The 25,624-nt window shown below is 40.1% G+C and overlaps 1 protein-coding gene across 3 annotated transcripts in view; it reads left to right on the forward strand.

The window, feature by feature from the left end:
- LOC117381874 (protein Aster-B-like) overlaps positions 1–25,624 on the forward strand; it is a 46,196-nt gene that overhangs the window by 12,408 nt on the left and 8,164 nt on the right. Inside the window, exons 3-15 of one of the 3 annotated variants that reach the window (XM_033978915.2) lie at positions 650–670; positions 8,973–9,057; positions 13,120–13,223; positions 13,304–13,399; positions 14,305–14,385; positions 14,478–14,593; positions 18,636–18,831; positions 19,354–19,549; positions 20,422–20,565; positions 21,101–21,219; positions 22,068–22,210; positions 23,937–24,040; positions 24,664–24,864. In XM_033978915.2, coding sequence (XP_033834806.1) covers positions 650–670; positions 8,973–9,057; positions 13,120–13,223; positions 13,304–13,399; positions 14,305–14,385; positions 14,478–14,593; positions 18,636–18,831; positions 19,354–19,549; positions 20,422–20,565; positions 21,101–21,219; positions 22,068–22,210; positions 23,937–24,040; positions 24,664–24,864 — 1,606 coding nt within the window. Of the gene's footprint in view, positions 1–649; positions 671–7,046; positions 7,694–8,972; positions 9,058–13,119; positions 13,224–13,303; positions 13,400–14,304; positions 14,386–14,477; positions 14,594–18,611; positions 18,832–19,353; positions 19,550–20,421; positions 20,566–21,100; positions 21,220–22,067; positions 22,211–23,936; positions 24,041–24,663; positions 24,865–25,624 lie in introns of those variants that run through there. The other 2 variants (XM_055226706.1, XM_055226705.1) reach the window with 2 other exon arrangements.

Consider the following 25,624-nt stretch of genomic DNA (forward strand, 5'->3'; position numbering starts at 1 on the left):
AAGTAAAAGTTAAAAGTATGCATACGCAGAAGTATTACAAATCAGACTTTTATATAAAACTTGGAACTTGAAAACAATCTACAAGTAACTTTAACTGAGCTTTGGCCAATCAGAGCAGGTGATGGAGTGATGTTTTGTGTGTTTGTCGGTGTGGAAAGTAACTCAGTAACTATACTAAATACAGCACTCACAAACTTATATGATTTAAAATGTAACTAATTACTATTACATGGATGGATTACAAGTACAAGTTTAAAAATCTACTCAAAAAAGTACAATTACCCCATCTACTCAACTACAGTAACGAGAGTATTTGTGATTAGTTACTTTCCACCTCTTTTCAAAATATTGCTTTGGCTAATTCACTATTCACAGCCACAGCAAATAAATACCGGTACAAAAAATATAATAAATTATCTCAAAGGAAAAAGAAGGATGTATCAGTGCTCCCATTTGACTTCCATTACATATTTTCCGATTTGGTGACATAAAGCTAACCTTGGTGTAAAACATTTAAACCATTTTAGTTGTACTTTAGCTGTAATAATCTATTGTTTTTGCTGCAGTGTGGTTGCTAATAATTATTTTTCTTTTTTCCCTGTGATTTTTTTGCCTCACCTCTGCTATGGTCCACTTCACCTGACAACAGAAGAGCCAGAGCTGGTACAATGTAAGTTTCCTTTCATTTTAATAATAATACAATTAAGTCATTTTTACTAAGAAAAGCAATGTGCTGCTGTATCTGGTTGTCAGTGTTGGGTACTGGAGTAACTTTTTAAAGTACTTTTCTAGCAGCATACTTTTTTACTCCTACTTGAGTAACATTTTTAGTGGAAGTACAGTACTCTTATTTGAGTAGAAATGTTGGTTAATCTTCTCACTGTGAGTAAGTCTACAAGCTTTGTGTTGACAAAATGAAATGATTTGAATACTTGTGTTTCTTGCACTACTACTTCAGATATGATTTACTTTTTCTCATTTTTGAGTCTATCTTTTGAAAATACCATAAATGAGATGTTACGTCCAGACATTTACTCTTTAAGTTGTTTTTACTTGAGTAGTAGTTGTCTCAAATACTTGTACCCCACTTCTAATTGAGTAATATTATTTTGAAGTAATATTCCTCTTACTTGAGTACAATTATGGGCTACTCTACCCACCTTTCTTCTGTTTGTCTTCTGAGATAAGTTGTTTTATAATACAGTATGTAAAATGTAGTACTGTGAGCTACAAGAAGAGGGCACTGTTTCACTTTGGAAGTCAGTAAAGGCTTTTGCTACTGTGCAACTTCATTAAAACTGGTACCATGCAGCAGTAATATTTTATCTTGTTGTTTTTCTGTAGTCATTTGGATTTTTGTTTGTTGGTTGGAGCTGAATCACAGTCTAGTCAAAATCACAATTTGAGTGGATGCAAATAGCAAATCACAAAGTCTGACATTTTTGAAGTACCATAATTTCATCCACAACAAAATGTCCTGTCTTACTTTGCTTAAAAACTACTGATGCTGTAGTTTAGATCTGTGCAAACATGTTCTGAAATACATACTCTGTAAAGACTGTTTGTATTTCAGTCTTTTTGTCAGTTCTCCTGGGCACATTAAAAATGTGAACTTTTCTCCATTGAAATGAATGGGATTCCTGCTTAACCACAAAGAAAGTGCAGTTTATTAGCATTTAGAGGCAAAAGTGGGTGGGGTAGAATAAGGTCAATTACAGGGGTTCTGAAAATGGTCAGGACCCCCAAAATAGCTGCGCAACTGACCTGGCTGGGACCCCCACTGCAAAATAAAATTGATGCCTGTAACGATTTCAGGATGAAAAATGTGTAAAATCTTATTTAGTATATTATTTTATCATTAAAACAACAAAACAACAGATTGTAACTGAGTGTGTAGTAATTAGACATGATTTCGGTAAAAATATCTAAATCTGCCCCAAAATAATAGGCAGAGCTTAACAGCCATCTGCTGCTCTGGACTCTAAAATGACATTGTCAACAGAAAGAAGTCAGTGTGTAGCCAAACAAGCCCCAAACGCCAAATTATCCAATTTGGTGTTTGGGGCTTGTTGGGCTGCACAATATATCGTGAAAATATTGATATCGCAATATTAGCTGACACAACAATCAATATTGCAATAACTCAAAGTTCTCCATTTAACAGAAGTGCACTGTTTTTGGAAAGTAAAATGAAGACGAGGCAGATTTTATTCATGACTTGTCTTAATGAAGTGCAACTAAACACTAAATCCACTTTTTTCACTACTAAACTGTGTATTAATAGCATCTACAGTCTTTTTTGACAACTTTAGCCATAGTAAACTGTTCTGTAGTTTTTCTGTAGGATAAATTAAGCTGTTGCATAACACACTTGGATCTCTTCTGTAATAAGTGTTTTTAAAATAAGTTGGAAATAAGTGCAATTTTCCCTACGCTGGTATCAATTAATATCAGGTATCGGCAGATACTTAAAGTCAAAGTATCAATATTGGAACTGAAAAAGATGGATCAGTGCATCCCTACAGACCCCAACCCTCCTCCCCCTCACTCTCTTCTTTAGTCCTCCAGGTACTGCCCAGTTTAGCACCTCTATTTGAAATGTGGCTGTGGGCGGGGTTTAGGTGTTTTGCCCCACTTTAAGTCCTACATTAGACTGGAGTTGGTCTTGGTTTAGTCTGTTAAGTTTTTATTTTGACACAGTTCGATAAGTAGATTAAGGCATGTACATTTTTTGTTTTAAATTAACTGAACTTATTGTGCCAAAAAATATTAAAATATCGCAATAAGATAATTATTACAATAGAAAACATAATTATAGAATATCACATGTTGTGGATTTAGTCGACTAAATTAGCAGAAATTTTCCATTGACTAAACCTAGACTAAAACCACTATAATGATTTTTATCATCAAAAGAATGAGACTGAACCTTATTAACAGTTCATGTCAAAAATAACACAGATTCATATTAGATAATATAATATTAATAACTTGAGCTCCCACATAATGCATGACCTATAATTCATACAAATTTGCATTAACCCTGAACTTGTATTTTTTTGTTGGTTTTGGAGGCACAAAACACATTTATGCGTGACCTCATTTGTTTCATTGTCTCTGCATAAACATAATATTTGTTTTTCTGTCTGTCACATTTGTCTCACTAAAAAGAAGAATTCCAGGAAACTGTTATCTCCAGACAGAGGCAGACTCAGACTGTCTGACGCTGGGATAATTCAGCCCTAAGCGCTGCCATAGAAGCACGTATGGCAGAGCTTAGGGCTGAATTCTCAGAATTTGATTTGGGGAAAACATCGAAATCCAATCTGACAAGCACTGTGATAGTCATTAGACTTGTGATTTATGTTTCAATAAAAGGATTCTGTTAAAAGTTCACATTTTAAAAACATTCAGAAGAATTGACAATTGGCCGAAAAAACACATATCAGTTGATCTCTAGTGTGAAATATGAACTGACAAACTAATACAAGAATCACATTTCAGAACATGTACAACTACAGAGTTTGCAGTTATTTATGCAGAATAAGAAAGGATATTTTGTTGTTTGTGGAGGAAATTATGGTACTTCAAAAACTGCAGCCTTTGCAATTTCATTTCGATTGCCCTATTGGCGCTCTCCTTGGTCTGCCCCTCACCGCTCAACATCATGTGTTTATGTTCAGGAGGCAGAGCTGACACTGTCCAGGGGTCTGACATGTTGCAAACAATATAATCTATATGGACTTTTTGATTACACAATAAATCTGTAAAGGATTTAAAGGCACTGTATTTGATTTTTACAGTCTTAAATATGTGAAAAGCAGAACTAGTTCATTTTAAGTGGTCCAGAGTTATTTCTTACCGGTACTTACCTTATGCATTTAAAGCATGCAAATCATTCACCACAATAAGTTCATATGTGATTTTTACAACTTAAAGAGACCAGAGTGGAGTTTTGCTGTCCCAGTAAAGCTAACAACTAGCACTTTGTATTTATGGCACAATAACACTTTATTTAATTAGATACAGACAACGCGCAGCAGATTTATTTTGACCTCAAGAGCTGCTTATACAACATATCTGTACTGGAGCAAGACATATTTTGCTCCTGGAATACATGGAAAAAATCTTTAAAACAATAACTGCTTTTTGAAGAAGCAGAAATACCAGATATAAATGAACAATCCACAACAATCCAACCCCTATCATGTACTGAAATTCGCATTCATTTGTGCTGTAAATAATGCTGTTATTTACTCTGATCTGTAGTGCAGTGTGCAGTGCATTGCTCCAGGGCAGAGTCAGAAACAATAGGTGGCATCAGTGGCAGTTGAATCACTCAATGTTCAGTAGCTGGAATTAACTCATGGAGCTGTTACACAAAATCATTCATTAAAACTAGGGTTACAAGATTAATCGTAATCAAATCGAAATTGCAATTTGACTAGGCACAATTAGCAAATCACAAAAACTGTTTGTTCCTGAAAAGCTTGACAAATTATTTGGTGCATTTCTCGGATAATTTGGGTTAAATGGAACTGGATGTTGTTTTACTACCAGATATCTGGTTTGTTCATGTGTTAATGACCAAGAGATGGGATCTGAAGCAAAAGCTTTTTTTGATCCAAGATTAATTTGCACAATTGCCACATGTCTGAATTGCGTGAAAAGCATATTTATAGTAGATAGCATACAAAACGAATGTTTTATATATATATATATATATATATATATATATATATATATATATATATATATATAATTTTTGTCAAAATCATCCACCCTTTATACCACATGTAATTTTTCTTGTAGTAATTCTGGAGAACCTGTAATGTTGTATTTAAATTAAGAGTTAAGACATCTGATAGTAACCCCCCTGTGTACCCTGTTCTTATTTCAACTCTTTGTACGAATCTGTCTCGACCCCCTCCCTGTTAATCTGGGGTCTGAAACAGTGTGTGGGAACAGAAGACTAACTGAAAAGACATAGTAAGGCCCGAGAAGAGAGGGATCAGAAGGGGGAGCAGACGTAGGAGTAGAGTTTGGCACTGAGTGCTTGTTTACACCCATACACAATACGCACTCATGTAAGGCTCTGTGTATGTCAGAACAGATCCAATGTGGCCACATAGGCTTCTTGGAAAAGCCACTGATATGATGAAGTGAAGGCTGTTCCTAGAGAGTCAATTCAGACCAACATAAATCTCAGTGTTTCATCTAGTCTTGTCACGATACTAAAATGCCCATTAGCAGTGCTGTCTATCAAACCTGTTACAAAAGCTAGCGGGTGCGACCTCAGGAAAAGAAGGCACCTGATTTGTTCATTGTTCATATCTTGATTTACGGACAAAATATCCAAATACCAATAAATCCAAATACCGGAATCATGTATGAACATTTAAAGACCAAAATGACAAGTTTGACAAGCAGCAGTTACAGAGAGAGGGGCGATGGTTTTTCAATGTAAACTGAATTGGAGCCAGAGCTGATGGAGCCTGGCAGCTAGCAGGTTAGCTATGTCCATTTATATATACAGTCTATGGTTACAAGAGAAACCCAGCACTCAAATCTATAGCAAAGAGATGTATTATTCTATCTACAAATGCCATAGTAAAAAAAATGAAATTGTTCACCTTTACATTAAAACATTATGAACAGATTTAAAAAAAAATATGACGCTAATGTCATAAATTTAATTTGATTAGAACAAGTGTAGTAGCTGCACTGCTAAGATTTTCCAAAAACTGCTAAGCTTCACAATTAACACTTTATACATTGCATTTTTACTATGCTATTACTATTCTGTGGAAGTGGCTCCGTTGATTGAGGTCCAGTGTTATATAAATGTAATAATTTTAACAAAATTAAGCAAAGAAAATAAAAAGAAATAAAAAGAAAAAACATAGAGTAGATTGTTATTAATACGCATTTTATTAGTAGTAGTTGTTGCAGTCTAGTAGTAAGGGTAGTGGCAGTTATGGTGGTAGTAGTAGGTAGTAAGTTGTAGTAGTTGTAGAAAGTAGGTGTGTAGTTGACTAAAGACATGCCCTTTGCGATGATTAATTGACTAAAACAAGGTTATTAAAATGATTATGAACTCACACAAAAACTATAATGTAAAAGCCCAAAGCAAAGTACTAGTAAACAGTATCTTCATAAGTGAAAGGCCAGAGTAGACTAAAATAACCGCTTGTCAATTAATTTAGAAATGATGGACCAAATGACTACAGCTCTAGTAGAGAGTTGTTCATAGTGTTATCATGATACTAAAATTTCAAACTCCATTTCAATTATTCCAATTTCACGTTAATAATAATTTTAAAAAACCCAAAAAAACCACTCTTTATTTAGACAATAGAATGTCAACATTAAATCGTAGTATATATTTTTTATATTACCATGTGGCCTTATCTATGTAATCCCTCAGTTGTCCAGGTAGGTTCAATAGTGGTCCATGGGTGTATATTAGTCTAAGCGGTACTTGTTCTGCTCAAGATCATTCTAAAGCTATTCAAGAAAGGTTCATTTCTGTCCTGTGAATGTTTTTTTTTTGTATCAGTACTACCCACCCAAATGAGTATGAAGTTTCAATACTAGTTTTGGTATCAGTTACTATCGGGTTTTTTTATAGTTTTGACAACCCTAGTCCATTATCTGAAATAACAAGAGTAACATTTCCAAATAAGCACATTCCCAACACCAGTCTAATAATCAGACAGAAACTCCTGGAAGCTGGTGGTTTCCCCCTACTTCCTGTTATGCGGGGTTACTCCTGGTCAAACTGTACATTTTAACAACTTAAGTTTTACATTCGAAAACCCAGCTAAAACTTCTCTTCGGAAAACATAAAATCAATTAGATGAGGTTAAGAGTTCCATAAAACGTGCACAAGCTCAACTTTAAGCAAACATTGAAAAACATTCTCAGTGCAATTTTCCCAAATGAACTCTAGTGAACCCATGCTCTCCTAGGACCTCCCTCTCAGTCAAAAACACACAGAGGCCCCGCCCACTCCTCTCCTCCACAACTGACTCCAAACAATGTCAGCGAAGGAGGAGGAATCTTCTGAATTGTGCAGCCAAAAGTCCTCACGGATACCTGGAATACAACTTCTTGGAAAATGTTGGGCACGGACATATTTGACTAGACCTCTCTTTGAGCCCTGTTGCGGTTGTGAACAAGCAAGAAAGTATATGCAGAAAGTTCTTGTGGATTTATGCATTGGTTTTTCTTCCATGTGGGATCAGAGAGGAATGGTTACTCCCGACGCAGGATAAGTATTTGAAGAAGCTAAAAAAATATGAATATAAATTTTGAGAATTTTGCAATTTTTGAAGAGATTTTTTTCCCATGCAACAGTGAATTTCTTGCGCTTTTGATTCTTGTTTTGCCTCTATGTGTGATCAATGAAGTTGAATATGATGTGTAGTTTTTGAATTTTTGACTTTTTCCATTTTTTTCCCTTCAAATTATTATCTCAATGACTAAGACAGTATTTGAATATGCAAGTTTGTACAACATGTGATCCAGCTCTTTCCCAATTATGACACATTGGCTTTCTGGAAATACAATTCTTGATAACCAGACCATCATGGGACCAGATAGTTCTATGGATTCTGATAGTGAACTGCTCTGGGATTTGGAACGCGGTGGGAAACAGAGGAAGGAATGGAGATCCGAGCAGGTCCCAGCTGTAAGTGGCTAAACGGATATGGTTTACGCTAACATTTGGGCGGAGAAAGCTAAACCTAACCTAGCTTATATCTTGTCAAAGCTAAAGCTAATAGTAGTTGTTAAAGGCCCTGCGGCATGTCCTGACATTTAAAGGACTGTTAAACTGTCACAGCCTCTGGTTACTTGAACAGGTTATTAAAGGTACACTGTGTAACTTTGCAGGTGTAAGGTGTGTCACCTACTTGTCGCTATGGAGATGCTGTTGCTTTGCCTAGAATGTCGCAAAGTATAACATTATACTTACCTATCTCCATGGAAGCAGGCAGGTATTTTTGACCATAAAAACATCTATAACTGAATGAATGCAAGGTAGATAAATCTAATGCCATACTGTGGAACATTCTAGGCAAAGCATTATCACCATGAAGTCAAGCAGATGGCAAATCCTCTACCAGAAAAGTTACAAAGTGCACCTTTAAAAACAAGTATCAATTAAAGATACACCAGTTGTCAGGCCTGCCATTAGATGGCTATAGAATTTAAAACTGTTGTGGTAATAAATTGTGCAAAATTTGATCAAGTATAGGCTATTAAAGTGCATTATGTAACTTTTTTTGGTAAAGACTATGCTCCATATCCTGGATTGCCTGGAATTTATTTAATCAGAGTTGTTTTTATTGCCTTGAAAATACACTGAAGAACCTGCATTCTTACTGTCAGCAAGGTCACCTTTTCACAGATCTGACCTGTGCCTTGGCCTGGTGGCACAGCCTAATCTTTCATGAGGAAAGATAAGATTAACAGACATGCATTACATTTCTGAGTGCAAGAAATACTTGATTATGGATTTGTACGGACAAGCTAAAAATATGTTTTTGTCCAAATTATCCCTTCTAAAATAATAGAAAAATCTTGAATATATTGATTCATTTTTGCATTACTGGTTGGAAACTTGTCACGCATCATTCAATTGTAGTAGTTAAGTGTAATATAAGTTAACCAGATATTTATATCATTTAGTGGAATTCTCAGTTTTTAAGAGATTTTTTCAGTGCAAAAGTGACATTTTTTATCAGGTTCATTTGTGAATAGAGTACATTAAAAAAAAACTGTAAGAGTGCACGCTACGTACCGTTCTTTTAAGTGATATAAAATTATAGACATCAAGATACTGGTCTAATTCTGTTTTCATCTTTAATGTGTTTTACTGTTCAAACATGTTACACTGCCTATGTAAATGATGCTATTCTACACTGAGTCTGTATTTGAACAAGTTTTGTTGTCTATGTCTTTGGCAGGTCCTGAGCCCAACTTACAAACAGCGGAATGAAGACTTCCGGAAGCTTTTCAAACAGCTGCCCGACACTGAACGCCTCATCGTGGGTGAGCAAGAATAATGCATTGCTAACTTGAAATACACAAGAGATTAAATATAAATTATATATGTACCGTATTTTCCGCACTATAAGGCGCACCTAAAAGCCTTTAATTTTCTCAAAAACCCACAGTGCGCCTTATAATCCGATGCGCCTTATATATGGATCAATATTGGTCAATTATGACACCCGTAGTCAGGAGGCGTCTCCGAAGTAATAGCGGTAATATCCCTTTAAGGACTGAGCACACTATGGGCCAGTATAGCTCACCTAGACCTACACTTTTATTATTTTTTAGCCATAAAAATCATGTTAAACGAAGTATCAGAATTTACTGCATTTTTTCACACAACTACTTCTATTTTACACATCCATCCGTATTTTTTTTCTTTTACGCATCGAATAAATGACTGGGAAAATCCCCGCAGCCCCACGCTCTCATTCGTCACCTTCAGGACAACAGAGGCAGATTACCGTAATGACGGTAAAATATTTAATAGCCCCATGTCTCCGCTTTGAGACGCCGTTTGAATTTACATGAGAGCACGACCGGGCGCGGAGTTACGCTGCTGGAAAGTCCGTAACCGCGAGTCTAACGGCGACGATAGGATCCGACGCTATAGGGATAACGGGGAGACGGGGAGACAGCGCCGGGCGACATACGCCACAATCTGCCAATGGATCGCGGATGCCTGGGCTGATATATCAGTCTCAACTGTGGTCCGAGCTTCACGAAGGCAGGAATTGTCACTGAACTGTTAGACAACAGCAGCGACACGGATAATGGCGATTTTGACGAGACGGAATCGGGCACTTTGAATGAGCTCGCCCAACTGTTCAACTAAAGACACTGAAGAGGAAGAACTCGACGGATTCGTGAATGAGGAATGAACTGAAAAAGTGAGCTTTACGTGTTTCTTTCACGTGTTTACAACTAAACAAGGCTGGGAGATATTGTGAATATGGACATTAACGTTTGAACAACGTTGAGTTATTGTTATTGCGTTGCACTATTTCGAGAGTTACTATATTGTGATGCATTAACTTGTTTTGTGAGTGAACAAAGTTTTCAGAACGTTTTTTTTTATTCTATTAATAAAGTTTGACTGACTGACTTATCTGACTGTTTTGTTGACATTCCCTTTAGCGCAGCTCCATCTCGTGGATGCGTAACACAACCCCAGATACTACAGTAGTTTATATTCTATGCGCCTTATAATGCGGTGCGCCCTATATATGAAATTTGTTTTAAAATAGGCCATTCATTGAAGGTGCGCCTTATATTCCGATGCGCCTTATAGTGCGGAAAATACGGTATATATAATTATATATATATATATATATATATATATATATATATATATATATATATATATATATGTGTGTGTGTGTATATATATATATATATGTGTGTGTATATATATATATGTATATATGTGTGTGTGTGTATATATATATATATATATATATATATATATATACCGTAAATTTCGGACTACAGAGCGCACCTGATTAAAAGCCGCACCAGCTAAATTTGAAGAGAAAATCAATTTTGTACATATATAAGCCGCACCTGAATAAAAGCCGCAGGTTTTCATATTGTAACATGAGATATTTACACAGAAAGACGGTGCACTGACACGCTTTTTTTTAACTTTGCCTGAAAATTGGAACCAACACGACATCAACACGGGATGAACACATCTGCAGGTTTAGAAAATAAAACTGCACCAAAACGGAAAATCTGCTTTTATTTCCTCTGAAAACTTTTGTCGTCTTTTACATTGACCAAGTTGGATTCATTGATGTCGAGCTTACGTGCAGTGGCTCTATTTCAGGAGTCGGCAACCCGCGGCTCCGGAGCCGTATGCGCCTCTTTCAGCCTTATACTGCGGCTCTGCGTGGCTGAAGTGTATTTTATTTGTGTTAGCTCTTTTTTGTTGTAGTTTAAATTGGAAGATTATTATGATCTTACAATAAAATTATATTTTCTTATTTTTCGTTGCTCAAAATAAGCGTCACACTCGCGGAACAATGTTCAAAACAAACACCGCTCACGTCTCACAGACACAGACACAGACACAGACACAGCTCACAGTCCTGCGTAAAGAGCCCTGATTTTCAGACGTTGTGCGCACAGGGGTCAGGAGCAACTTTGGCCCGTCCCTAATGACACACTAATAAGCTCGTCCGTAGATGTATCATGAAAATCCTGCTGGAAATCGCCACAGAAATCTATTTGATGTAGTAGCAAGTATATTATCTGCTCTTGTCTCCGCGGTGACGTATCACGTATAACACATCAGACACGACGCACAAAAGTAGAGCCACAAGCGAGTGAAAATGAGCCAAAACAAAAGTCTTTGGAGAGCTTTTAACAAAGGGGAAAAGGACAACTGAGGAGCCAGAAGAGGAGACTACACCTCCAAGAAAAAGAAAGATAAATTTAACAGACAATGCCCACTTAAAATCTGGGTTTGTCGCTGCAGGTGACTCACGCGCACAGTCCGCTCTACGTAACATACGGGAAAAGCAAATAAGGCAATGAAACCTTCAAAACTGCTTTGGCACATGGAGAATAAGCACCTGGGATTAAACAATACGCCTTTAGAGTTTTTGAAAGAAACTGCGGAGCAGAGTAGACATAATCACATAATCAGCGCAGGGCTCCCTCTGATGCAGCGGTTTGGTGAGTTGTATTTTTTTAATGCACTTAAGTTGTTTTTGCCATATTTATCTGCCACGTGTAGAAGGCTTGTCCGTGAAAATAAAACCCAGGGGCCGTTATCCAGTAAAAAATCCATAAATAAGCCGCACTGCTGTACAAGCCGCAGGGTTCAAAGCGTGGAAAAAAAGTAGCGGCTTATAATCCGAAATTTACGGTATATATATATATATATATATATATATATATATATAAATATGTCAATTTTTTTGGTTGAAAAAGTTAAAACTGTGGCTTTAAATGGGATAACATTGTGTAAGGTCTTTGTGTTCTGATGAGAAAGGGGGAAGAATCAATTATGCCAAAATAATTGTTTCAGATGGTTTTATTTGGTTGAAACAGTGCATGTTATCACATGCATGTAAACAGAGTGTAGCCTTGGGACATCCACTGTCCTGTATTTGCACTCATAAACACATACTTACTCATACCATAACATACATAGACACCAGGGGTAAGGCAGGTGTCTTGCCCAAGGATATAACAACAGTATTACATTGTTAGCTTTATGCCATAATTGCCATAATTAGTAGTACCATAAGTATTTTTTTTTATGTTTTTGAGAAACTAAATAAATTATGTGTCTATGTCAGTAGGGTGGCTAGGGCAGTTTGGTTTTTTGCTGTAAAATATTTCTTAGCTGAGGACAGACCCAATGACGCCTACAGATACAGTATGGTCTGGAGACTAAAACTTAATTTGGCAAAAAACAAAAAACAAAACTACTTAGTTATGCTATGGTGTACTAATACAGTTAAAGAACACATATTATGCAAAATTGATCATGTTTTAACCATGTTATACAGTTCAGTCATGAAAAACATATCTGGAGTTTATTGAGTTCTATTCAGGCTTGTTTTATTAATCTATTAATTCAAAGTCATCTTCTCTGAGCACTAAAAAAATGCTTTGTTTGCATTTAACTGTTTAGTTGTGTCACAGATAAAACTCCAGACTTCTCTTGTCCAGGTTTTAAGCCCATAAATCATCACCAGACTCATTCTGCGGTCAAATTGTGTTTACAATAAACGCAAGCATAGCATTCATGGAGGAAAAGGTCTTCAGCTGTTTACTTTCTAAATGTTCATTCCTTTTACTGACAGCAAAGAGCACCAGTGCCTAAATGTCTCATTGGAAACAGGTGAAGTTTATTAAGTATATTTTCCAACATTATTTTAAATGTGACGTACATTTATCCCAAGGTGACCAAAGGCATGCTTAAAAGAAAATTAAAGCCACAAGAATGCATAATATGTGGTGTTTAACTAATATTTTCTCATATTCTGACAATTTAATAACAGGCACAGTTAGAATAATAAATGTTTATTGTTGTTTTGCCCTCAGACTACTCCTGTGCCCTTCAGCGGGACATTCTCCTACAAGGACGCCTCTACCTCTCAGAAAACTGGATTTGTTTTTATAGCAACATTTTCCGATGGGAAACATTGGTAAGGGCTCTGGAAAAGCCACCAATGTTTACAGTTTTCTAAGAGTAAGAACTAAACGTAACATGTGCATTTGACTGCAGCTCATGGTCCAGTTGAAGGACATCTGCACCATGACTAAGGAGAAGACAGCCCGCCTCATTCCAAATGCCATCCAGCTGTGCACCAACAATGAGAAGGTTTGTTCACTTTTAAAGAAATATAAACTCTAATGTTGGATATATTCATTTTGTCCTTTCCTATGCATTTGTGCTAGAAGATTTTTGCTGTCTGTTTATTTTAAGGGTGCATTCACACTTTTTACTATCCTCATTTTATTAACCTAGTTTTAGCACAGTTTGAGTCCAAATGTGGACTTGGTTTGGTGTTCTGTTCTAGTACAGGTTAAGTAGTGGTCTGGTCAGGATTTTGTTCCAGGTTTAGTGCCTGTTTGGTTAGATTATTAGATGAGATGATAGTTTATTGTCAGATTGTAGGTCCAAAATTACTTTCACAGTGAAACAGCAATGACAATGTCAATACCAGAACATCACACACAGAGATGAACAAACAGGACAGGAATTTAACACAAAACATCTTCCACTTTTAATATAACACCATTATCATTTTATGGATTAAGTTCCTCTTTCTGTTTTAGGATAGACTGATGTATGAAGGAGTGTTTGAGCCTGACGCTGTCAAAGCATTGCTCACAGTACCTACACCTGAATGGTTTGGTTACGGACTTTTGAATTTGTGCACTTTGGGTAGCATGCTAGCCTCACAGCAATGTTCATTTCACCTCTACAACTGATCAAGACTCCCCTGGTAGAGACAGTCTGCATCTTTGACTAAAATGCACACATAAAAAAATAGGGTTAGGGGCTCAGACTGTCAAAAACTAAATTGAAATGTTTTTAAACATGTTAATATGTTGTTTTTGATTAATATAGCATTTTCAAAACAATAAAATTATCCAAATCTTATGTGTGTTGATATCCCACAGAAGTGTAACACCCCATCTACAAAAATACAAACTAAACACTACCGTCAAGTCCCTAAAGATATTTTCAAATTGATCATATGTTCTTTATCTTCTGCGCAGCACTTTTTCACCTCATTCGGGGCTCGGGACCGAACGTACATGATGATGTTCAGACTGTGGCAAAATGCTCTTATGGAAAAGGTAAGAAAACTCTAAAAGGTAAGGTAAGAAAACTCTAAAACGTCAGGCGTTGGAAGTAGTTACTCACCTTCTCTTGACTATTTTCCCTTCAGCCTTTATGTCCAAAGGAGCTTTGGCACTTTGTCCACCAGTGTTACGGGAACGAGCTGGGCCTCACCAGTGATGATGAAGACTACGTTCCCCCTGATGAAGACTTCAACACTATGGGGTGAGTGCTAAATACGAGCAGAATTTGTCATGATGTCATTGTCCAACATTTGGCCATGAGTCTCCCTGCATCCATCCATCCATCCATCCATTTTCTTCCACTTATCCGGGGCCGGGTCGTGGGGGCAGCAGTCTAAGCAGGGACTCCCAGACTTCCCTCACCCCGGACACGTCCACCAGCTCCTCCAAGGCGTTCCCAGGCCTGCCGAGAGACATAGTCCCTCCAGCGTGTCCTTGGTCTTCCCCGGGGCCTCCTCCCAGTGGGACATGCCCAGAACACCTCCCTAGGGAGGCGCCCAGGAGGCATCCTGAGCAGATGCCCGAGCCACCTCAACTGGTTCCTCTCGACGTGTAGGAGCAGCGGCTCTACTCTGAGCTCCTCCTGTGTGACCGAGCTCCTCACCCTGTCCCTAAGAGTGTGCCCGGCCACCCTACGGAGGAAACCCATTTCAGCCGCTTGTATCCGCGACCTTGTCCTTTCGGTCATTACCCAGAGCTCATGACCATAGGTGAGGGTAGGAACGTAAATTGACCAGTAAATCGAGAGCTTTGCCTTCCGGCTCAGCTCCTTCTTCACCACAATGGACCGATACAGCCACCACATCACTGCAGACGCTGCACCGATCCGCCTGTCAATCTCACGCTCCATCCTTCCCTCACTCGTGAACAAGACCCCGAGATACTTGAACTCCTCCACTTGGGGCAGAGACTCACCACCCACCCGGAGAGGACAGCCCAACAACATCCAGAGACTTGAGGTACTCAGGACGGATCTCGTCCACCCCCGGAGCCTTGCCACCAAGGAGCTTGCCAACCACCTCGGTGACTTCAGCCAGGGTGATGGACGAGTCCGCCTCCGGGTCCCGAGTTTCTGCTTCCTCCTTGGAAGACATGACAGTGGGATTGAGGAGATCCTTAAAGTATTCCTTCCACCGCCCGACAACATCCCCAATCGAGGTCAGCAGCTCTCCACCCGCACTGTAAACAGTGTTGGTGAAGCACTGCTTCCCCCTCCTGAGGCGTCGGACGGTTTGCCAGAATTTCTTTGAGGCCGTCCGATAGTCCTCCTCCATGGCTTCCCCGAACTCCTCCCAACCCCGAGTTTTTGCCTCTGTGACTGCCTGAGCCGCAGCACACTTGGCCTGCCGGTACTCATCAGCTGCCTCAGGAGTCCCACGAGCCAACAAGGCCCGATAGGACTCCTTCTTCAGCCTGACGGCATCCCTTACTTCCGGTGTTCACCACCGGGTTCGGGGATTGCCGCTGCGACAAGCACCGCAGACCTTACGACCTCAACTACGATCAGCCGCATCGACAGTAGAGGTGGAGAACATGGCCCACTCAGAGTCCATGTCCCCAGCCTCCCCCAGGATCAGGGAGAAGCTCTCCCGGAGGTGTGAGTTGAAGACCCCTCTGACAGAGGGCTCCGCCAGACGTTCCCAGCAGACCCTCACGATGCGCTTGGGCCTGCCAGGTCTGTCCGGCTTCCTCCTCCGCCAGCGGATCTAACTCACCACCAGGTGGTGATCAGTTGACAGCTCAGCCCCTCTCTTCACCCGAGTGTCCAAGACACGCGGCCGGAGATCAGATGACACGACAACAAAGTCGATCATCGACCTCCAACCTAGAGTGTCCTGGTACCACGTGCACCGATGGACACCCTTGTGCTCGAACATGGTGTTCGTTATGGACAAACTGTGGCTAGCACAGAAGTCCAATAACAAAACACCACTCGGATTCAGATCGGGGAGGCCATTCCTCCCAATCACGCCCCTCCAAGTGTCACTGTCATTTCCCACATGGACATTGAAGTCCCCCAGGAGAACAACGGAGTCCCCGGTTGGTGCACTGTCTAGTACCCCTCCCAGGGACTCCAAGAAGGTGGGGTACTCTGCACTGCTGTCTGACTTGTAGGCCGACACAACAGTGAGAGACCTGTCCCCAACCCGAAGGCGCAGGGACGCGACCCTCTCGTTCATCGGGGTGAACTCCAACACGTGGCAGCTGAGCTGTGGGTCAAATGAGCAAGCCCACACCAGCTCGCTGCCGCTCCCCACGGGCAACGCCAGAGAAATGGAGAGTCCAACCCCTCTCAAGGAGTTGGGTTCCAGAGCCCAAGCTGTGCGTGGAGGTGAGGCCGACTATATCTAGCCGGTAACGCTCAACTTCCCGCACAAGCTCAGGCTCCTTCCTCCCCAGCGAGGTGACTTTCCATGTCCCCAGAGCTAGTCTCCATGTCCGGAGATCCGGTCGTCGAGGTCCCCGCCTTCGACTGCCACCCAGATCTTTCTGCACCCACCCCTCATGGCTCCTCCCGCAGGTGGTGGGTCCACGGGAGGACGGCCCCACGTCGTTCCTTCGGGCTGGGCCCGACCGGGCCCCGTGGGGAAAGGCTCGGCCACCAGGCGCTTGCTGCCGAGCACCCACCCCAGGCCTGGCTCCAGGGTGAGGCCCCGGTAACGCCAGTCCGGGCGACGTAACTGGCCTTGCTGTCTCTCTCCTCATGTAGGGCTTCTGAACCGCTCTTAGTCAGACCCATCTCCCAGGACCTGTTTGCCATGGGTGACCCTACCAGGGGCATGAAGCCCCCGACAACATAGCTCCCAGGATCATTGGGGTGCTCAAACCCCTCCACCACGTTAAGGTGGCGGTTCGGGGAGGGGCCATGCACTGCACTGAATTATTAAAGCTATGTCGAAGGTGCTGTACCTGTTTTGTAAACAGGTACAACAGAAAAACAGAACTAGTTCATTTTAAAGGTTTGCAGTAGTTCAAAGCTATTCCTCAGTTATGCATTCTTATGCATCTTAATTATTCACCACAATGAGATTATAAGCACGTTTTACAACTTTCAGAGAACAGAGATTTGCCGGCACAGCAATGCTAGGTAACAACTAGCATTCCAGTGCGCTTCATGAGCAGACTTATTTTTACCTCGAGAACTGCTTATACAATATATATTTGTTTTGGTTAGAGTAAGAAATATTTACACATTGATACACTGAGATAACATTTTCTCACACATTTGACACAACTTAAGGTTAAAAAGGGAAGCACAGAACCACAAAAACGTCAATAGCTTATCTCCTGGATTACACAATTTTGTGATCTTGCAAAAATCAAGTCTCAACGACCATACAAACTTTATTTTTGACATTAATGTTTTTGTATCCTTTCACTTCACCAAAATAAACTACATGTTATAATTTGCTGCAAATGTGAAGAAATAACTATCAAACCACTTTTTAGTTTAGCCATTAAATGATTACAATTACTTTTGCACTCATTTGTAGTGAATGGGTAATATTTACTACATATTTATACTATATTTGTTATTCTAACAGCAAATTGCATCAAATATTATATTGTCTCAATTGTAAATAAACACTTATTTCTTACCGTCTTATGGTATCAACCCTGTTCCAAAGTCAGAATTTACTTTCCTAATGCATTCCCAGCATCAAAGCAATGAATCTCTGCAATGACTTGAAGATAAGACAGGATAAGAGAACAATTTTTTTCCCGCAATGGAGAAATTAAATGTTGCAACGCAAAGTTCAGGAACAAGAGATAAAGTAATATCTGTGTATTGTACTAGTGATGATTATAAGATGTGCGTTTCACGACATTGAAAGGCCAGAGCATTTTGACATTAAGAGCTAAACTCATTGTGTTCTTAAGTTATTCCTCACTTAAATGATGCATTCTGAGCATTCTTATTATTCACCGTGATGAACTTATAAGCACTTTTTACAACTCTCACAGACCAGTGCGGAGTTTTTCTGCAATGGTAAAGTTAACAACAACTAGCATGCTAATGTGCACTTCCTGATTACCAGGCAATAAAGTTCTTTCTGATTACCTGAAGATAGCACACAGCTGACTTATTTTGACCTCAAAAGATGCTTATACAATATATCTGTATGGTCCTCCATGCCATCTCCTTCCTCACCTCACCCCCCACATGAGAGTAGCCCAGTGCCGGCAGCGTGCCACAGACGTGTAACCTTGACCTACAGCTGTTGTCCGTCTCCCTGGTGCAGGTACTGTGAGGAGCTCCCTGTGGAGGAGAGCCCAGAGCAGAACCAAGAGAGCAGCCAGACTCCGGCCAAAAACCCAACAGACAACCACAAGAGCACAGAGAACAAGGCCGACGTGAGCCCCACCGCGCAGCACACAGGCTTCTGCAGCAGCAGCACCATGCCACCAGACCTGCCCAGCAACGAGTCCCCACTGCCTGTAAGCAACATACCACCAACTGCTTGTGTCTTGAGAAATAGATTGAACATCAGTGAATCACATTACAATGCCGTGCATTTTGCCAACAAAACTACTGCATATCGCATTTGGTTTGTGAAGTTGTAGTGTATTGTTTTGTATCATGCATTTGTATATTTATGGAAAATTGCCATAGGCTTGTGGGTTGAGCTTTGGAGAAGGACATACTGCTAACCTTAAAGAGTTGAATTGGGCCCAGGAGAGATTGTTAAAACACTCAAACATGCGTAGGTTCCATCTAAAACCTCTTCAGACATGTTTTTGATGAGGGAATAATGTTAGAAAAAGCTTTATTTTGCATAATACAGGGGGTATTAAGGTTTTCATCTTTAATTTATTTTGACATGAGTTTTCATGGGATCATTGGTTAAAAAAATATATGTTTTTTTTTTATTATTAAATGGCAGGACGACAAATCTATGAATCACCAAACTAAATGGCTAAATATCGTCATTTTTTTACCTGCATTTTTTTCTGTTACAGCAGTACGAGGCTCCTCCAGTGGACGATGTCTGCAGTACTGTTCCGGAGGTTGACCCCATGACTCTGTCTGTGCCCGATAACCGCACTAACCAGCGGAGCCCGCTCACCCCACACATCCCCCCTTCCTCTCTGGACCTCAACGACAATGAGGACCTGCCCACCGAGCTCAGCGACTCCTCCGAGACGCACGACGAAGGTGGCAGAACAACACTACAAGCTTAGTCAGTGTTGGGAGTAACGCACCACAAAAGTATCAAATTATAGTACCGTATTGCATTTTTCAATATGCTATGCAATGCATTACTGAGTTGAAAATGTCCAATATATTACTCAAGCACCTTTCCCCTCTCATCCCAGGCCTTTTGTGGACCACCATGAATTATATTAGCATATTGGCACTAAAATCTTTCAAATCCTATTATGTGTTATGAGCAAGTTAAAAGTGGTTTAGAGCAGTGCTTCTCAAACTGTGGGTCCAAGGGGATTAAACTATATTTTTAAAGCTCACATGAAGCCTAAATTCCCAGATGAAATATGGACGTTTTATGAAATACATAGGGAAAAGAAAAAAATATTCAGGCCTAGTTTGACTAAATTGCAGGCCCATATGGAAAAAAAAGATCTCAGCTAGGGATGGGCGATATATCGGTACCAGTGTCAGTATCCATATTAGGTACGATGCTTCAATATTGGCTTTTTTAACTGAATTAAGATTAAAATGGAAACAGAAGAGTGTTATACGGCTGTATGTTTACAAAAACATGTAAGAAATTATTATGTATTCCAGATAAATACAGTTTGTTATTATTTTACAAAGTGAAGTTATTTTGTGATGAATTTGCAGGCCTCGCTGTGGATTTTGAAAGCTAAATATCGTTATCGCACACAGCAGCAGGCCAAATATTAGATATCATATTGGCTCAAAAAATCCATATTTATCTTGCCTAATCTCAGCAGATTGTTGTCCCACAGTCGAAGCAAGTCTTCCAAAGTAAACAGATTAGAAGTTTGTTATCTGGAATCAGTTTAAACATGTGTATCTTACCACTGCTTCATTCCCACGTGCAGGGGAGGTGCAGCCGTTCCATGAGGACCTGAACGGGCGCCAGTACCTAAACTCCGTGTACAGACTGGGGGTAGACAAGATGTACGACCTGCTCTTCTCCGAGTCTGATTTCATGAGGGACTTTCTGGAGCGCAGGAGGTTCTCAGGTATTAATCTGTGATCTGATAATTGCCACTAGTCTTCAGTTTTGTATTTTAGGATTTAAAAGGATCAATCACAGGAATGGAAGTAAAGACATACTACGGTAAATCATATCTGAAAGAGCGGTGCAAGAAACACAAATGTTCAAATAATTTCATATTGTCAACATCAGGCTTTAGTCACTTGTAGACTTACAGTAAAAAGTAACACACATTTTTACTAAAGTAAGAGTACAGTCACTTCAAATAAAATATAACTTGGAGTAAAAGTACGAGTCAAAAAAACTACTCCAAGAAGTTATATGAGTAAACTCCTCTAGAACAAACCACCGCTGGACAGGTCATTTCTCAGACACAGCGTTTCAGTTCTTTTATTTTACAACAAGGACAGTATCATGCAGTGCTGTACAAATAAACAATGATTTTCAAATGTAGCTCGTCTTACTGCACAACCAACACACTTGTATTTTTATTTAGTCAAATCATTGTTTAGTAGAAATTGTGGATTTGACTTCCATATGTAAATTATTTTATATCCCAGATGTTGTGCACCGACCGTGGAGGAAAGACCCAGATGGAAACCAGACAAGAGAACTCATGTACAGCATCGCCCTCAACAACCCTCTGGCCCCCAAGGCAGCCACAGTCACTGAGACACAGGTGGGACGCAGCTTTACTAGTCAGCAGAAGTGGGAATTCTTTGGTCCAATTGTTTAAATGTACCTTTTTGAGATTTTATGTTATATGTCAAAAAATAACCTGGAGTTAGTAAAATAAACATTTTAATCTGTCAACTGGACAATAAATTGTAGAAGTGAAGATCTTTCGCTGCTCATTGAAGCCCTTCCTTCAGTTCTGGAGTTCTAGCAGAACTGAAGAAGCAGTTTGGATGAGCATCAAAACATCTTCACTCATTCAACTTTTTGTCCAGTTGACAGATTTGAAATTTTCTTTTACTATGGATCATACCTGGATTAGCCAGACATCATACCTGGTGTTGTATTATTGCTTCATTTTTCACGCTTGTTTAACTAATCCATTAATCCAAATTTGTCTTCTCTGAGTAGCACGCAAAATGGTTTGTTCGTATTTGGCCAGTTAATTGTGTTACAGATAAAATCCAAACTTCTCCTGTCCAGCTTTTAACCATAACCCATCAGTGGACTCATTCTGTGGTCAAATGCATGGCTCTATTTGCATAGCTTTCACAGAGGATAAGAACTTCATTTGTTTACATTGCCATTGCTTATTACCTTTGCAGACAGCAGAGGGAGCTCAGCTAAATGTCTCACTTGAAACAGAGGCGTAATTTATAAAGTACATTTTCCAAATGCAGACATTTCAAGCTAGAACATATGAAATACTTATTCCATGACCAAGGGCATGTTTAGAAAGTCATCTTAGTCAGAATGTGTGTGTATGTGTGTGTGTGTGTGTGTGTGTGTGTGTGAGTGTGTCTCTCTAAGTCTGGATGTAACTGACTTCTCTCTGTTCTTATGCATGTCCAGACTCTGTACAAAGCCAGTCAGGAGAACGAGTGCTACGTGATTGACGCAGAGGTGAACGCTCACGACGTCCCATACCACGATTACTTTTACACAGTCAACCGCTACGTCCTCACGCGAGTGGCCAAGAACAAGTGTCGCCTCAGGTCTGTGCTTATAAGACTCTATGGACTGCTACAGCCAGATGATAGGGCTTTGTCTGTACTTTGATCTAAAGGTTGCTGGTTCAAATCTTGCATCCAGCATAAACATTTTTGGTAGAGTGGTCAGACCCACTGGCGCACTGGTTGGTGGTTCGATGCCATGTGCCTGTATAGGAGTATGTGTTGATTTGTGTCACTGCGAGAACAGAGTGTAAAGGAGGACTAATGCCTCACTCAGACAGCACCCAGTCCAGCTGTGACTCTTGTGTTGGACCACTTTGTTTTTTCCAGAATGATACTCGCATAAGAACCAGAGGCTCTGCTGTACTGTTGCAGTCATCTCCTTTGAAGCTGCGCATGCGAGACCACGAGTTCACGCAATAACTATTTTATTCATTAAGGGAAAAGGCTTTCGGTCAGCTTCAGCATCTGGTAAAAATAGAATAGAACAAATTTCATCCAGAGCATCGTAGAACCTCTGTCAGCACCACTGGACTGCATGGTGTGCTGTCTGAGCTCTTCTCGTATTTTTTTATTATATGAATTTCATGCAGCCTGAACCCGGGACCTAGGGGGCTCTTCCAGGATAGGGTAGGAGTCATCCAGCCAGGTGAGGGAAAGAGAGGATCTGGATCCATTGCACAGGGTCAGGACATAGGAGGGGTATCTAGGGTCCAGACATCACCGGGTGGTTAGCGGCAAGGCATCTGAAACAGTTGCACTCCACAGAGAGGAGTGGGACAGGAAACAACTTGTAAATAGCAATGAACAGACCCGAATGAACTGAATAGTGAATGTTGTTGACAGTTAACGCTGGAGGAAATAGAGGAGTACTCAGGTTACCATACTTTCTCCAGCGTATATGCTTCCAAGGCAGCTTAACTAAAACTGTGGGTTTTATTTCTGCTCCTAACTGGCCCGGGAATAAGCTAATTCAAAGAGGAACATCTTAAGTCTGGTCTTAAATGTAGAGACCTGGGGCCTCTTTAACATGGGCAGGGAGCAGATTCCATAACAACAGCTGAATGCTCTCCCTACTGTGATTTTAGACTCTAGGAATCAGTAGTCCAGCATTTTGAGAGCGGTGTGCTCTGTTTGGATGTTATAATACTATAGCATTTTGCAGATAGCTTTATGGCTTTTTATGTCAGGAAGAGAAGTTTAAATTAAATTTTAAACTACACAGGAAGCCAGTGAAGAGACTCCAGCACTGGGGTGATGTGTTCTTTTAGTTCCTTTTAAGAGTCTGGATGCTGCATTTTGAACCATTTGAAAGCTTTTAAAAAGCTTTTAGGGCACATGGCTTGTAGGGAATTACAGTAATCTAGCCTGAATGCATGGATACATTTTCGGTGTCACTTTAAGGTAAGATATTTCTGATTTTAGCGATATTACTATGGTTGAAAAATGCAGTTTTACAGGCTTGGTTTATATGTGCTGTGAATGAGAGCTCTTCAATTACAAAAACTGTGTAGTTGAGAAAACTCTTGTGAATAATATAGGTGCTTTATTATTATATTATTCTGAACAAACCCAGCCCAGTCATCTCCAAATAATCTTCAGAAATAGATTCCACATTGAGTTAAAACAAATAATGGAAGATATAGCACAGAGAAAAAGTAATTCAGTATGATTGGAACATGTGGTTAGTATTTTATTGAGCAGCCCCTCATATTTAAGATGCCTCCTGGTGAAGTATACTAACACCCAGTGCGCTTGTGTGTCCCAGGGTGTCCACAGAGTTGCGCTACAGGAAACAACCATGGGGCCTGGTCAAAACCTTCATCGAGAGAAGCTTCTGGAGCGGTCTGGACGAGTACTTTAGACACTTGGGTCAGCTGACTTATTTAAATAAATAAGGAAATAAATAATACTGAATCTTAAACCCACAACTGTAGTTTTGTTTGCATATTAAATGTCCTTAAATATGCACTTATGGGGCTATTTGGGCACCATGTTCTAGGTATTTCCTTTTGTGTAATTTATGTGTTAGGACATAACCTCTAGAGTTAAATGTCATAATGTTTGTTATGAAAAAACTCCAGCAGATGGCATTATTGCCGCTGAAACAGGAAAGGATGAAGTAGTTGTTAACTTTTTTGGGGGACTTTTAATCAATTTAGAAATGTTACACAACATTTCTAAGATGATTAAAATACTCCAATCAAACAAAAGTAAATTTGTGAATATTACTGCAACTTCACTTCTGCAGGTCTTAACATAGATTTTAAAATATGTCTGTGTTGCCAAAGTGTGTAAAGGGAGTATGTGTCTATTGGGGAAAAAAAAAATTGACTATCCCTACCATACATAGCTTCAAGTATAAAACATGGAATACCAAGAAAAGGAAACCAAAAGTACTATGTAACCCACATTTCGTCTCCTTTAAACATTACATAACCAGCCCTTTGCTCTCCGAGAACAATGCACTGACCCCTGCCTCCCGCTGTGCACAGAGCTGGAGCTGAACAAGCTGGAGCTGCTCCTGCTGGATGCGCACTCGCCCCAGGGCAAAGGCATGAGGAGTGGGCGCAGAAGGAGGCATACCTTCTCCCATCACCTGAGGCCCTCCAGCAGTGTGGACCGAGCCAAAGGAGCTGTCACCACACCAGAGGAGGAGGAGGATGAAGACATGCACCTCATAAAGCACGTGGCAGGTACGAGCACGTTATGGGTTGAGTTTGTGGGACATCAAAACATTCTACAATCACTGTAGTTTAAAATTAATAGTTTGCAGCTGTCATCAACATTCACTGGAGGGTGAAGCAAAGGCACTGCTCTGTCAGAATCTCTTTTACTCAAGTTAGACTTTAATCCGAGTTTTGTCTTAACCCAGTTTGACCAAGAACTGACTTAGCTGGCACAGTGTAGTGTCAAAATCGGTACATCAATTTATCAACATGCCTCAAGTAAGCCCTCAGGGCTTGAACATGGTCGCCAGTTTGAATTAACAGGCCGAGCTCAGTGTCTTAGCTTTTTGGCGGCTAGATACTGCACATCCTGACCATGCGCGTTAGTGCTTTTCTCCCATGCAAGCATGTGCAAGGAGTGCAGTCTCAAGTACCACATGACCACTCTGGCCAATCATAGCGAGCTCAAGCTGACTGTTAAAAAGCAGTTTTGTACTGAGAAAAAAATGTAAGATCTGAAAATAACTGCCACAAAATCCAACCTTTTTGAAAGCTTTAGGCCCCTGTCAGCCAAACAAAAGCAGCTTGTTTTTACATTGCGCTCTGTGGGAAAAATATTTTCTGGGCATGAGAGCATGTTTTTGCTGCAATGCCAATGGACTGACTACTAGTCCAACTCAGGACTAAGGACAGGTTTAAGTTAGCAGTACCGTCTCCAGATTTTTTACTAGATCCATGGCGTCAAGTGATGTAATGTTATTGTGAAAGTTAACTTTTAATATTCTTA

Source organism: Periophthalmus magnuspinnatus, chromosome 14, assembly GCF_009829125.3.
Source record: "Periophthalmus magnuspinnatus isolate fPerMag1 chromosome 14, fPerMag1.2.pri, whole genome shotgun sequence".
NCBI lineage: Eukaryota > Metazoa > Chordata > Actinopteri > Gobiiformes > Gobiidae > Periophthalmus > Periophthalmus magnuspinnatus.